This window comes from Schistocerca cancellata, chromosome 4, assembly GCF_023864275.1.
Source record: "Schistocerca cancellata isolate TAMUIC-IGC-003103 chromosome 4, iqSchCanc2.1, whole genome shotgun sequence".
NCBI classification, from domain to species: domain Eukaryota; kingdom Metazoa; phylum Arthropoda; class Insecta; order Orthoptera; family Acrididae; genus Schistocerca; species Schistocerca cancellata.
Genome location: NC_064629.1, coordinates 611,329,462 through 611,346,198, shown reverse-complemented (window position 1 = coordinate 611,346,198; position 16,737 = coordinate 611,329,462). Strand labels below are relative to the sequence as shown.

Here is a 16,737-nt window from a genome sequence, read left to right as displayed (position 1 = left end):
TATCCACTAATAAGAGACACTAGTTGCTTTTCTATTCCATAATCACTTATCTATTCCAGCTCCCACATTACAACCGCTTGTAAACCCTCTGTGTTGTTTAACATTCACTTCAACCTGTCACTCAAATGTGAGATGCTGGCTGGGCGGAAATTACAAGAGTTGTTCTGCCTTTGAATGAGTTATATTTTCTGGAGGGGAAACTATGATGTTATTAACCAATATATCAGGAAGGTGATTTATTTATTCTCTTCCAAAAATCAGCTTAATTGAATATCATACTTTTGTTGAGGTAGTGTAATGATTTCTTCACTCTTTTCAAAAATCTCTCTCTCTCTCTCTCTCTCTCTCTCTCTCTCTCTCTCTCTCTCTCTCTCTCTCTCTCTCTCCAGCTGTATGAAATACTGTTACATTTCCTGCAGATTGGCTATTTCTAAACCTTCACTGTGTCATCCACCTGTTCCTCAATGCACATTAGCAATAGCTATTCCACTACTGAAAAGATTATCTCCTAAAATGAGTCAGATTCTGCAACGGGCACCAACATCAGATTATGAAAGATCTCTGTCGCATTGTCCACATGCTCATGGATCCTGTCTTGCATCCATTTTTGTGGCTATGGCTTGCATATTACTTTCTGTACAGGAGGGATTCACACATGGGAATGCTCACTGGAATGCAAGTCATTTACCAATAACCTATAACACAGCAACAATTGAGGCTTATGAGCATATTGTGAGCTTTGTGGTGGCGAAGGGTCACAATGTGATGTGAAAGCAGATCCTCTGAAACTTGACCACATAGGCCAATGTTGGAGGAGACGTATAGCCCACTGTGTGCACAGACATCTTCAAGGAGAAATGGCCAGGGATGTTCTTGAATGAAGTCTCTGAGAAACTGACTGTCAACACGTTTGTGAGGAGTGAGGGGATTAGACATATCACACTTACTATGTGTGGAACATGAAATTATACAGCTATAGTTTGTATTGTAGTGTTAAAGGTGATTGGTGAGCATTCTTCATTCACTGGCAACCATAGCAATTCATCCTTTATGATTTCACCACTGAGACCACCCTTTCTGTAACCCTTCAGCACAGGTGAATCAGAAGGCTTAAAAAGTATGTCTTGTAGACTTACGCAGATAGGTTTTGCCTGTATTAGGACCTTAACCTCAAATTTATGCAAATACTGTAACCACTTAAATTATATTTTTCAGAGAGGTTTCACCTTGTCTTCATCATTCATCGTGGTTGTGACAAATGAGTTGGGGGGGGGGGGGGGGGCGGGGTGAAGGGTATAGATTGCTAAGGTACCTACTCTACAGCCATACTGAGGAGACACTTTCTGTTTTCAATCATTGTAGTGCTAAGGGTGATGGGTGAGTACTCTTAATTCACTGACAACCATAACAACTCCACCCTGCGCAATTTCATAACAGAGGCCATCCTCCTTGGAACTCGTGTAACCCCTGAAGCATAGGTCACAAGTTTTGTGAAACCAAGTGCTAGCCTTAGCCTTAGGTCAGCTATGCATGGACTTTGAGAAGGAAGATCAGGTAATTATAGTTGGGGGAGCAGGAAACAGCTTGGCTATTAAGCCAAGATATAGTATTAGGAGTGAGCTGGATAAAATAGCAGCAGAAACTGGGCACACGAATGTGGGGTTTGTGAAGGTCTTTCAGTGCCATGATCGGCCCTGGGTAAACACTACTGTAAGGCGTGTTAACACTGAGCTGAACGGGATGCTCCACACACCAGCAAAATCTCACACAAGTATTGTTCCGGTTGATGCTATTGGTAGGTGGGGTTACACTACACATGGCCTGCACCTTAATAGGAAGGGGAAAGATAAGTTAGCTTCTCTATTAGCAGATACTGTAAGGGGGGCCACAGTCACACAAGGGGTGATTCCTGTGGTTATTGGGACCAGACAGACAGGTTTTTTAGGTTAAAGACAAATTCCAGATGGACAACAACCAAGGAAAATAGAAGAAAAGAAACATCATGCACAGCAAATAGGGATAAAGCTAACAGCAGTATCAACTTACTTCACCAAAATATCAGGGAAATAAAAAATTAAGTAGGTGAGCTGATAATGTGCTTATATGATCTCAAAAATAAGAATGAGATTGATATACTTTGTCTGTCTGAGCACCCTGTAACTGTGGGGATGGAAAATGTCAGTATAAATGGGTATAATTTAGCATATTACACTTGTAGATCTAGTATTGATAAAGGAGGAGACACCATTTTCATAAAACAAGGGTATAAATACAGAACTGTTGAAGTAAGCAAATTTTGTGTTGATCAGCACTTCAAGGTTTGTGCATGTGAACTTCCGCTAGATAATGTTGTGTTGATATTAGCAACAGTGTACAGGTCTCCACTTGGAGATTGGGAGCTATTCATAAAAAAGTTTGACTCCCTATTATGCTCTCTGTCAGACAAAAAGAAGAAGTTATTAATCTGTGGTGATTTCTAAGCAACTCTGATAGGAAAAGTGAACTAGAAGTGTTGTTAAGAACATATAACTAAGAATCAGTGATCAGTTTCCCTACACGTATAGCTCAGGACAGTAGTACTCTAACAGATAATGTATTTGCACAGCAAGATGATGTTGAACAAACACGTACTTTCCCTGTGGTAAATGGATTATCAGACCATGATGCACAACTGATAAACTTACAAAACCTAACAAGGTGTACACCACATAAACCATTAAGTAAATGTGTGAGGGTGCTCAACCCGGTATCTATAGATCACTTCAGAGAAAGTTTAGGAAATGTAAACTGGGAAGATGTATATAATGAGCCAAATGCTAATAAATGCAGCATATTTCTTGATAAATTTATATCCCTTTTTGAACATTGTTTTCCAAAGAAAATTACTGAATGTAACACCACAAACTTTTCAAAGAAACCTTGGATTACTACCAGTATTAAAGTATCTTCAGAAAGAAAAAGAAAACTGTATGAGACAGCAAGAACTAGTAAAGATCCAGAAGTAGTTTTACACTATAAAAATTATTGTAACATACTGAGAAAAGTTGTAAGGAAATCAAGAAATATGTATGTTAGAGAAGAAATTAACAACTCCAGCAATAAAATCAAATCAAGATAGAATGTTGTTAGAAGGGAGACAGGAAAAGTAACCACTGGGGTAGGTAGTATTACTGTTAAAGATAATGAGGCCATCTTAACCAACAGTACACAGGTAGCCAATGTATTTAACAATCACGTCTTAAGTGTATGAGCAAAAATTGGTGAGAATAGTTCAAAAGAAAAAGCCAGGCAGCACATGGAAGAGTCAGTTTTGAAAAGATTTAGTCAGATTAAGTTTCACCTAACAACCTCTAGTGAAATAAGGAAAAATTATTAAATCTTTGAAAAATAAATGTTCTGTTGGAGTAGATGACATCTCTAACAAGTTATTAAAACAATGTGGAGCAATTACAGCTGATGTTTTGAGTCACATATGTAATGCATCACTGACTCAGGGTATTTTTCCAGACAGGTTAAAATATGCCATTGTCAGGCCTCTCTACAAAAAGGGGGAAAACCACAGATGTCAATAATTACCGGCCAGTATCCTTGCTTCCAGTGTTTTCAAAAATCTTTGAGAAAGTAATGTACACGAGTGGTTTCAGAAATGCTGTTCCACTGAGACAGCAATATACAATTTCACTGTCTACATAATAGAGTCTTTAAATAGTAAAATGTCACCAGTAGGAATATTCTGTGACTTATCCAAAGCATTTGATTGTGTGAACCATGACATTATGTTCGAGAAATTACAATTTTATGGTATAAATGGAACAACATGTGAGTGGTTTAAGTCATATCTACAGAACAGGAAGCAAAAAGTCTCTTTATATGCTTCAAGTGATTCAAAGGAGTTTGCCACTTCATCTAACTAGGGTGAAATTACATTAGGTGTTCCACAAGGTTCAATCATGGGTCCCCTCTTGTTCTTGATATATGTGAATGACCTCCCTTCTTATGTGAAACAAGATGCTGAACCGACACTGTTTGCTGATGATACAAACATAATTATTAACCCAGTAAAAGAAAGTTTGATAGAAAATGATACAAATAAGGTATTTGGAAAAGTTATTAATTGGTTTTCCGCGAATGGCTTGCTTTGAACTTTGAAAAAAAAAAAAAAAAAAAAAAAAACACAGTGCATCCAATTTTCTGCTGCAAAAAGTATAATTCCTTCAATAAATATAACACATCAAAAGAAGTCAGTAGCCAGGGTAGAGCATACTAAGTTTTGGGTGTACAAATAGATGAGAATCTTAATTGGGAAAGTCACATTTTGGATCTCCTAAAGCGACTAGGTACAGCAACTTTTGCAATCAGAATAATTGCTAATTTTGAGGATGTAGAAATTAGTAAGCTAACATACTTCGCATACTTCCACTCTCTGATGTCATGCCGAATAATATCCTGGGGCAACTCAACACTTAGCCAAAAGGTATTCACTGCCCAAAATAAAGTAGTTAGAATAATGTGTGGAGTTGATAGTCGCACATCTTGTAGGCATCTGTTTAAAATGTTAGGAATTCTTACAACTGCTTCACAGTACCTTTAATCAGTAATGAAATTTTCTCTCAACAATATGGACCAGTTTAAAATCAACAGCGACATTCATCATTACAATAGCAGAAAAAAGAAAGACCTACACTATCCTTTACTTAAACTATCTTTGGCACAGAAAGGGGTAAAATATGCTGCTATAAAACTTTTTGATAAATTACCAGATGAAATAAAATGTCTGACAGACAGCAGTAATAGTTTCAAAAACAAACTGAAATCATACCTCCTTGACAACTCCTCCTATACCATAGATGAAGTCCTGAATATGAGCAAATAAATCTGGAGATATAATATATGAATTTTGTGCCATTTAAGGGGATGGGATAGATAATAGAAATATTTAGGTATAACACTATAATGTAAAAAAACTTGTTTCCTGTGCGCATTTCTTGTGCATTTGACACATTCACATCATAATGTTTTTTTCCGTGCTATTGATCAATGGAACACGTAACTAACTAACTAACACAGGTGAATCACAGGGCTTGAAATGTATGTCTGAATCAATTTAAAACTGGACACGGATTTTTAAAAGATGCAGCCTTACACATTCATTTATGCCATTTACACCAGCACTGTATGTGTGTGTCTGGATTGAGGCACTTTGCCCACATAACTGTTTTAATGAATGTAGAAATAAATGTCAAACTGAAGCCAAGTAGATGCATTACCTTTAAAAATCATTCTCACTTCATCATGTGGTTGCTATAATTTGTTGAATTTCCCCTCTTCATCAAACTTACAAGGTTGAATACAACATGTTGAACCCTACCCTGAAAATTTTCACACTAGAATAATACACCAAAAGAAATGACTATCAAATTTTTAACTGCTAAGACAAACTGCAAGTAGCTTTTAAAAATGATGAATTTACTCGTTTTTGTCACACGAACAACCACTTATAACAGTGGTTTGTACAGCCCTTCCTGCCTAGCAGACAAATGCATAGATTATCCATAACAGAGAAAATGTTATGTCATGTAGCATGAAGTACAAAGTGCAAAAATGCAAATTTTAAGCACTTAAATCATACCAAAACTGTCTCAAATCATTAGTTTTTTTTAAAAACTTGCACTTCATATTGACAGCTGAACTGTTGCAGATGTAATTGTTACATGAATTACTAGCAGAGGGGAAAACAAAAGACAAGAGGGTATATGATGTTACATGGCAGACAACTTCCATCAACTGGGGCTTTAATTTGTGAACATTAAATATTTTATAACATTTTTGTAGCACAGTTCTTAAGATAATCTTTTGCACAATGTATATTTTACGAACACTGTAACGTTTCCGTGTTTATTCCCTGCAGTCATCAGGAAAATGTAAAGAGAAGTGCTGGATGATGAAAACTAACATTTTCTTTATCTAGGGGCTGAATTACACTATTAGTTTGGGGTGGAATCCAAATTAGTCTTTTTGTTGTCATTCTAAAGACAGAGGTGTTGTTATGTTCAGGCCAAGTGCCGAACAAAAGCTATGAACTGTTTTTCTGCAACTGGTAAGAAGACATTTCGGATTTAATAACAAAGATCAAACTGAAATAAGTGCTGATAAAATGAACACCTCCACAAAGTATGACTTAACACATTCTTACGATACATATATATTTCAACATATTGAAACACAATTTAGTTTTTGTACTTAAGTAGCCTCTTTCCAAAGAACATAAAATGCTCTGCACAAAATATGAAAAAATATTAGTAAAATGCCATACAGAATGTGTAGGAAAATAAATAAATTCACATGAAACTTATGGGCTCAAAACACATTTACAATTTCTTCTAAAACATTCAAGGCAATTCCTGTCTGCAGGTGACATGAAGACAAGAAGATCTGTAACATCTGTCACTTTCTCTGCTTTAATGCCACTATATGGGGCCTGATTCAAGTTTGGATTCCTTGTCAACCATATTTGGAATTGTATGTAATCTCAGTACAAGTTGTAGAACACAGCTAAGAACCAACCTTTGTGTATTTCATTTGGACATATTTCTGGATCTGGAATATATTTTTCTTTCTTCTTGGTTTTGCCCAGAATACAGGCTTCAACATTTCTGCCCAATTCTTTATAATGTCATCATCTATTACAAAAATCAAAAGGTGATAGGTTAATATGACATTCAACCATGACCTCCAGATAAGGTTTAGCACTGCCAACAACTGCCCCCCCCCCCCTTTTTTTTTTTCTCTCTCTCCACGACAGATTTAAGGCGGCCAAAATTTCGGTCGCATTGATTGAATGAATGTCCTCTGACTGGAAAAATGTGGTCAATGTCTACATTAAAATTTCTGGTGAACCACATGCCGAACTGCACCATGTAAATGTTTTTGTTCTGTCCCCCACACACATTGGATAGGAAAGCAGTCAAACAGAAATAAAATAGCAGAGTCAGGTCCTTTCTTAGCTTACCCTTCCATAAATCTGTACATGTAGGACAATCCATTGTTATCAATGTGAACATTAAAAATGTATCATCAGAGGAGGCATTTGTAAAACAGCATTGGCACATTTAATTTCGGAACTAGCAAATTTTTACCATAGTCAAATTCAACAACAACAAAAGTATGATCATTCTTACTTTGCTGTAACATATCTTCTTGTATTCTGTTACACTGATCAACTTTGAATTGGTGCTGCAAACACACTGTTTGATAGGGGTCTTTAGGATCATTTGTTAACTTCTGCTTTCACTCTGTACAAAAGTTATAGACATCAGTTTTTAGGTGGCTATATGTGTTAAGTGACTTGAAACAATGAAACTGAGTGAGATGGCACAGTGGTTAGTGCATTTTACTCGCATTCTGGAGGACGATGGTTCAAACCTGCGTTCAGCCATCCAGATTTAGGGTTTTCTGTGATTTCCTTAAATCACTCCTGGCAAATGCTAGGATGGTTCCTTTGAAAGGGCACAGCTGATTTCCTCATCCACACAATCCGAGCTTGTGCTCTGTCCTTAATGACCTTGACATCAATGGGACATTAAACCGAATCTTCCTTCCCTCCATGAAGCAATGAAAATACATTTTGTAAGCGATTTTCAACTATTGTTTTGTATTTTCTTTGTAGTACTCCTGAAACAATTCACATAGATTTTTTATGATAAGTTCAGTGTTTTCAAAATATTTCTGTTCAGATGTGTGTTGTGAGTAATGGCTTGTTTTGCTTGGAATCATGTTAGAAGTGCCTTTAACAGATCAAACACATCACTGTCCAAGCTTATGAGACCTACTGGTATGTGAGCCTCTTCTTTCCATAAAGGAACTGCCATTCGACACTTTCCCCCGAATAACACATATATACTTAACAGAAATTTGGTAAAGAGTCTGCATCATAGATAGATCGACAAACTTCGACAGCTTTCCCTTCATTTACAATAACAGATTCCCATTTACACTGGCACGTGTTCTGAATTCACTGTCTTTATTTTTATTTTAGCTTTGCGTTTATTTAAACACTGACCTACAATTGCATCCTGCTACGTTTTACTGTGCGACTAAAAATATTTTAACTTTTCTGCTTGAGCTTCAGAGATTATTTTCTTTAAACACTCCTTTAAACAACAATTCTTTACTGCTTTGAGAGTCTTGCCAGCTACAGCTGTACCAGATCGTGAAGTATATTCTTTTCCGCTTTGTTGTTTTATTTTCTCTACCTCACGTTTCATACCCACTTTCTTATTCTGAAGCGTTTCACTTCTAATCATTTCTTCATCAGTATTCATTACGTGAAACCCTAAAACAATGGTAGACACAGCTACAACAACTTACTTAACAATATGCATAATACAGTTCAATAATACGATGTATAATAATACAAATACAATATCCAACAATACAAGACATATAAAATAATGTAACAACTTGCAGAGCTAATCATGATACATTCCCAATGCCAAAAGTTGTTTGTGGGTATGACATTTTAAACAAATGAATAACTTCGGTCAGTACAACCACATCAAAACTAAAATGTCAGAGTTTCTAAATTACAATATGACGGTTTGTTATAACACACCTCCAGAAAAGAGGCCCAGGAGCCTGCAGGTCCTTTGTCAGGAGATTGCTTCAATCATTCTCTCTCATTTTTACAGATTTTACTATGCTGATTACAAGATTTTTGCAACTAAACAGACAATTTTCTTTTTTTTAAAAAAACTTGGTGCTGACTTGCTTTGAGGTTCCTGAAGACTGCAGAAACAGTAATCCACTGATTTTTATCAATAGCATCGTTTTATATAAATGTATAAATGTGTCATAGCATCCATCGACTGCACCAGTATATATATATATATATATATATATATATATATATATATATATATATATATATATATATATATATATATATATATATATATATATATATATATATATATACTCAAAGCAAGTCAGCACCAAGTTAAAAAAAAAAAAAAAAAAAAAAAAAAAAAAAAAAAAAAAAAAAAAAAAAAAAAAAAAAAGAAAATTGTCTGTTTAGTTGCAAAAATCTTGTAATCAGCATAGTAAAATCTGTAAAAATGAGAGAGAATGATTGAAGCAATCTCCTGACAAAGGACCTGCAGGCTCCTGGGCCTCTTTTCTGGAGGTGTGTTATAACAAACCATCATATTGTAATTTAGAAACTCTGACACCGCCACTTCCCAGCAAATTAGGGACACTGTTGCTCCTGGGGTATCGGCGAGGACCATTCGCAACCGTCTCCATGAAGCTGGGCTACGGTCCCGCACACCGTTAGGCCGTCTTCCGCTCACGCCCCAACATCGTGCAGCCCGCCTCCAGTGGTGTCGCGACAGGCGTGAATGGAGGGACGAATGGAGACGTGTCGTCTTCAACGATGAGAGTCGCTTCTGCCTTGGTGCCAATGATGGTCGTATGCATGTTTGGCGCCGTGCAGGTGAGCGCCACAATCAGGACTGCATACGACCAAGGCACACAGGGCCAACACCCGGCATCATGGTGTGGGGAGCGATCTCTTACACTGGCCGTACACCACTGGTGATCGTCGAGGGGACACTGAATAGTGCACGGTACATCCAAACCGTCATCGAACCCATCGTTCTACCATTCCTACACCGGCAAGGGAACTTGCTGTTCCAACAGGACAATGCACGTCCGCATGTATCCTGTGCCACCCAACGTGCTCTAGAAGGTGTAAGTCAACTACCCTGGCCAGCAAGATCTCCGGATCTGTCCCCCATTGAGCATGTTTGGGACTGGATGAAGCGTCGTCTCACGCGGTCTGCACGTCCAGCACGAACGCTGGTCCAACTGAGGCGCCAGGTGGAAATGGCATGGCAAGCCGTTCCACAGGACTACATCCAGCATCTCTACGATCGTCTCCATGGGAGAATAGCAGCCTGCATTGCTGCAAAAGGTGGATATACACTGTACTAGTGCCGACATTGTGCATGCTCTGCTGCCTGTGTCTATGTGCCTGTGGTTCTGTCAGTGTGATCATGTGATGTATCTGACCCCAGGAATGTGTCAATAAAGTTTCCCCTTCCTGGGACAATGAATTCACGGTGTTCTTATTTCAATTTCCAGGAGTGTGTGTGTATATCCTTCAGGCTACAAATGTGCTGTATTTTTGTTATGGACTATAATTAGCACCACACTCATTTTTCGAACTACAATTTACGGAATTGTCAGAGTCATTTCTTCCAGGTTTTCACAATTTCTAAGGAAATGTCAACATCATTTGAATGAACATCCAAGATGTTAACCAATAAATAACACATATGTAGGTCTTCAGGAAAAGTAGGTGATTCTGATTACATACCACTTTCTTCATACTTCATCTTTGCCCATATGGTGTGCAACATTAATTTGATTCCACATTACTTTGGAACTCTCTCAAACACAGATGCTATATGAAGGAAACTCAAAGAAAATTAATTCAGTTTTATCTCCATTGTTAACACCTAGTGATACTGCAAACACAACTACTAATTAAGATGGATATTAACTAAGTTGCAAATCTGAGCAAATAGTAACTGTGACCAATCGCGTCACAGGAACTATCAACAGAAACTGAAATTCACTTTACAAATTACGATTGTGTTCTGCTGTGTTATCTGTTTACCAAAGTGCCATCACCCAAGGATATGTGCCTGCCGTGTTGCACATGCACTGTCTGATACAGCTACAGTAAGGAGTGTACATTTCTCCAGCCACAAGAAAAGCTACAAATTTGGCAATTTTCAACAATTTATTTATTTCTCTTTTTTAGAACACTCTTGCAGTTTGTCTTGGTAGCTAAAATTTTGACATTGTGTTTCTTTCAGCGTATTCTTCCTATATAAAATATTTCATGGGAGGTTTTGACTTGTCCGACTGGAACATTCCCTTGTTAGAGCATTCCTAGCTCCAGTCTGGGTGTCTGCCTTGTGAATTAATGCACCATGGTGGAGATCATACCTTCTCTGGTTCAGAGGCGGCTCTAGTTCGTCTTGCATGTGTCGCATTGATTTTCCATTTTAAGGCAATATGGCCATACCTCTGGCATTTAAATCACCTTAGATAATTTGGGACAAAATGCCTTACTTTCAGTTAAATGAAGCCTGCCTTAAGACAATCTGGTAACACTGGTGTGCCCTATACCAGAACAACTAACTAATATGATGGAAACAAAAAATATCATTAATTTTAATGACTTTTCTGTTAAATGGACTATTCTAGGAACATTTCACACACAGTTACAATGATGCATAATTAATACATACTGTGCAGATGACTGCTGCTGTTGCTGATGCAGGTATCCTGTAGCACCTGATATGCCGAGTGAACCCTAAAATGAAACTTAAGTCAGTATCAACATTATACTACATAACACACTAAGCAATTATCAAGATACTGAATGTTTTGTCAGTGCTAAAACTAGAAGCAGCAGTAGTAACAGCACATTAACCAAAAGTTAAAATCAATTAAATAATCATGCATTATTGCTTGACAATTCATACAGTGAACAGTTTTTCAAAATGTAGGTGTTAAATGTCCAATGGCCCGCTGTAGCTGTAGCTGTATTTGTTCCAGTCACTTATGGACCCACACAACTGGTTTTGCAAATCTAGTGTTTTTTTTTTTTATTCCACAGAATGTAGGTTCGACGTATAAAGACAGGGAACAGTCAATCAGCAACCCACATAAGAACACAGGGGTTTGTCCAATTTCCTATAATGGCGGTTCTCAAAAGTACATTAAGCAAATGGTTAGGAGTTTCAATATTCGCTTTAAAGAATTTCTCAATGTGAGCAGTTCGAAATCAGTGCTAGCTAACATCTTATGTAATAATCAACATTCTATTTCAGACCTCCACAACAATTTGGAGGTACTACACAAAGAGAAAAACAGCACTGTATTAAATATGCTTAAGAAATATATAGTAAAGTCCATAAGACAGTCCCATGATGAGAATCTCAATAATCAAACGGAGTTAAGGCACTGAGCTTTATTGGCTACTTTTGACTATTTAAATTTTTTGAGTTAGGGGTCTCAACATCTAATCAGTTGGCTAACTTATTACAGCTTTTTTATGTTAACATTCATGTTTACTCCCGCTCCAGGTCGACTGGGAGGTCATCTGCTCCATTTAATGTCTAAACTGTTTTAAAGATTCAGAAATAAGTTCTGATGATTCAGAAATAAGTTCTGATGATTCAGAAATAAGTTCTGATGATTCAGAAATAAGTTCTGATGATTCAGAAATAAGTTCTGATGATTCAGAAATAAGTTCTGATGATTCAGAAATAAGCAGTTCATCTTAGCAACATTATTATATTTAGTATCATTCAGGCTCAGTTTTATGTAAAACACGGAGCCAAGACTAATAGTTTGCATGGTGACCATAAGTCCTAAGCAGAGCACTAGCATTGCACTTTCTTATTTTCTGTGTTGCCAGTGTTAGTTCAATTTCCGTCACCATCTTGGTTCCCAGACGGCAGCCACAGCACAGGCTTAGACAACACACAGGACACTCATAGCTTATGTTGTCAGCTGCTATGTTGGTGGCAAATACACATGAGCATGTCTGCTTTTTACAAGTTTGACGAGCAGTATATGCTTCTTCCTTTTGGCCACTGGCGACCCTACAATAACAGTTAAAACAATTTTAAGTAGATTTCAAGTTTACTAGTTTTCATCACTAGCTTTATTTTATTTTTCAGTCACCACAGGGCTCAGTACTTTGCTGCATAACATCTATGAGGGGCATTTTGTTGCTTGACATAGGCCGACAAGAGCAGATGTTAATCAGAAAAAGTACAGTTCATGACTTAACACACGTCAGTCCCGTTTTTGGCTGTTGATCCATGTCACATGGGGATAGTCCCCATCTATTTTTCATTTGCGTTACTTTTTCACCGTTTTTTAATTAGGGATCAGTTCTGATTTCTAATTATATTCCTTTGCTCTTGACATGATATTCATCATTGACAGTTTTTTTCTTTTTTTTAATTGATTATTGTTTATTATCAATTGAGGAGGGCTGAAAACTTTACCTAGCCATACCAATTGTTACTCTGCAGCATTCTGTAACCTATGACATAGCATTTGTAAGTAACTTTCTTTTGGTACTAACTTGCAAACTGTATTTATTAAGTATATACAAATCCGTTTTTGTGCTACTTAAAAGTTGCGAAACCGGTTGTGTGGGTTTATAAGTGACCAGAACAAATACAGCTACAGCCGATCATTCGACACTTCATTCAGTTTCATTATAATAGTTTTAACACCTGTAATTAAAAAAAAACTGTTAACTCTATGAATTGTCAAGCAATCATGTACAACTATTTTAGCTGTGGTTGCCCCAGTTTTAAAATTATCTACAACAGAAAGACCCCTTGCACAACTACAATGAGTACAGTAAAAATACTTACATAAAAATGAACAAATTATATCACATTTACTTAAAACAACTACAAATGTAAAATGACACCATATTTTACAAGAATTAAACTCTAGTCTCACTTGTTTACATAAATATTGTATTCTTTTCTTCTTTCTAACAGGCACCAAAACAATTTTTTCAGAAACTTCTTTTGTCTTGGTTCAATTTAGTACTCTTTTCATTCTAAAAATCAAACACCCAAGCTAACCCATGTTGAGTTTTAATTATTCATCATATATTTGTCAAGATGTTCTATTGTTTCACCATGACATGCTTTTCAGTTATGATGATAATAACAATCAGTAATTATTCTCTGTCTTCTAGCCTCTCTTAACAGATTTGCCTAGGAATTTGAAACAACATTGCCACCATCTATTTTTCCATCCACTGCTGAATAAACGTCTCTAATAAAATTTTCAACATGTCATAATTTTTGGCTGTACTTATCCTATGACACTGCTTATTTCTGTTGTGATCTGTTAATTTCTAATTAGATTGTCATCTGGAAGAATATAGCAGAGATTTTCCTTAATCCACGTTTTGTCAGTTTGTATCATTTCATACTGCTGTTTTCTACATTTTACTGTCATAGTAGCCATGATGACATTCTGGACTGCTGCAGTGTCTCTCACCCATTGCATCATCTTCCTGTTCCTTCTCAGTATTCTCAACATGCTGCAGTCCACTGTCCCATATGAAACATTCAATTATTACCATTATGTTACAGTGACTGTTTCATAGGTGTAAATGAAATTACATATTAATACAGGTAGTATACATGGTCGAAAAAAAATTCCTGGATTTTTCGGTTAAAAATACACTTTCTCCCGGATGAAAATACACTTTTTCCGTGTTAACTAACAGCATACTTTTCCTCGGAACTGTAAAACTTATCAATGGTTGTGGTTTTATACACCGGCGTAGAATTTCCTGGCACTTTAGAATACAAAACTCACGGGGAAAAACACAGTTTTGGAAAGATGTATGATGTGCAGCAAGATGTACACTGCATATTTTCGTAATACGAAAGTATAAATTTGAATTCCACCAAACACCGCATGTTACTTTCCGAAGAATTGAAATCGAGATTGCGATGCGCTTTTGTAATCTAATCGTAGCTCACGTCAAGCGATCTCACCAGCCGATGACAGCGGATATCCAGAGCATAGGACACATGATGTAGTCAGCCAATAGCAACATCAGTAATAAGTAGCACGAACACACAAATAGGGAAAGGTAACGGTTTAAATTACTATACATAGTGTTGCTACAAGAAAAGAAAAGCTTTCACGTATAATGTTGGTATCTAAGATTAACAAGCTGCAAGAGAAGCTAAGCTTTCACACATAATGTTGATCTTTTTTGCGCGTGTTACATCACACAAATGTGCCAGTAAAATTTTTAACAATGACATAAATGTCTGATCTTCTGGGCTCGAAAATATTCTAAATAGTCATTGTCAAAGATTTGCTTTTTGAATGAGATTCAAACGCTCTGTGATTTAAAAAATTCATCGACCATTCGCTCACAGAGTTCATCTTGCGTAAAATGAAATTAACTTTGAAAGTAACACTTTCCAAACAACCATTCGGAATATTTTCTCGCAACCTGTTAGGAATAGATTCATTGCCTGAGAGCGCCAGATAACCTGCATCGCCGTGCTTGCGCAGCTACGGTGACCCAGGAAGCCCGTACATTCGTACATGTAAAACATTAAAAGATTTTACATTATGTAATAAAAGAAACAAGATATTAGAGATTATACTCCAAGAGCATGGGAATTTTTTGAACCATAATAAAATGCATCATTCGGCTTAAAGTGCACATTTGCATGTCCAGATTCAGATGTAAATTTTCTTTGAGTACCAGTATTATCTCATGTTTGGTTCTTTATTACAGCATAATCCCATACATGCTATAAGATGAAAATATGAACTTAAACTGCAGCGAATAGCTGAAACTAGTCAGCAGTGTGGAATTAAACACTTCATTCAAATAAATTGACTGCTTCAGCAGAAACAAACCGACAAAAATAACTTCATTGTTCTGCAAGGCGATTAACGCTTGACTGTCAGACAGGTGGAAACAAAATAAAATCTGAAACTAATTACATATTTTAGCCTTCCGTAATTATGTGAATGTATTTTAATTCACTTGATAGCTCCCAGCCACAGAAATCTGATTTGTTTTCATTTGATGTGAGAGTAATAAATGAAGAGGAAACAGCAAAATCACTTAACGTAAACACACACATGTTCGAGGGAACGTAAGACATGTTATTTGGTCTTAAAGTGTGCCGAAGTGCAGTGCCATGCCTCTTCACACAGCATTCTTCCATTGCAGGTCTCTGTATTTCACTCTGTGGAATTCAAACCTGTAATATTTTGTAATGGGTGTCATCAAACTACATTCATGCCAGTGGAAATTAAAATGTCCTGTAGTACCTCTCCTGCTCCCAATAGGCCGGTTTGACATCCTGCCCCCTCTTAAAAAAAATCTCACAATAAATACAGGATGGAATTATTTGTAACCGGCAGAACAAGAACTCTTCAGAAAATCTGCAGTCTTTACTACCTATTGGCTAATAACTTGCTGTTTTGTGTGACATAAGATTAAATATAGGATACATAAAACAAGAGACAAGCAAAGTAGTAGAACACACTTCTTCAGGAAAGAATCTATTACCTCATCAAAGTTCGGCAACGTTTTGCTATATCAAAAAACGAAATGTCGTTGTCTAATACTAGAAAAGCTGTTGATACAAATCGTACCGAAGACTGGTGTGGTTTCTTGATTTGATTATGTGTATTTTGTCACTGTCTGCTAGATAAAACGAAATATGCCTGCCTAATATTGCAACAATTGTTACACACACCAAATAAACGAGACTGTTTTGGCACAAACGGTCATTTTTATAACACGACAGAATATAGTTCACGAAGTACCAATATCAAATGCCTATTAGGCCTACTACAAGCAAAAAGTTTTATTAGGAAATAGTTTCACATTTCATTCATACTCTCTAGCTTCTGAAGCACAAGATCTAAAAGTAGTAGTATGAAAATTTTATACAAATTTGGTATCGTCATATTCTTCCGTGATTTGTTAGAGTCCCCGTATATTCTCCTTCCACGTTCTAACAAATAATCTTGTCATCACTAATTCTGTAACTATTTCTGCCAGTGTCAAAACTTATTCTCTGGTTAACTTCACTAACCCCACCACAATCGCCGGTTTAGTTATCCCGCATTTATTTT

The 16,737-nt window shown here is 36.7% G+C and overlaps 1 protein-coding gene across 9 annotated transcripts in view; it reads right to left on the bottom strand.

The window, feature by feature from the left end:
* Nucleotides 1-16,737, bottom strand: part of LOC126183741 (spindle assembly abnormal protein 6 homolog) — a 335,654-nt gene that overhangs the window by 71,879 nt on the left and 247,038 nt on the right. For all 9 annotated transcript variants that reach the window (XR_007536801.1, XR_007536802.1, XR_007536803.1 and 6 more), the window contains one exon: nucleotides 11,319-11,383. Coding sequence is in view for 6 of the 9 variants with exons in the window: in XM_049925950.1 (XP_049781907.1) it covers nucleotides 11,319-11,383 (65 nt within the window). In the remaining 3 variants the exon portion in view is untranslated. The remainder of the gene's footprint in view (nucleotides 1-11,318; nucleotides 11,384-16,737) is intronic.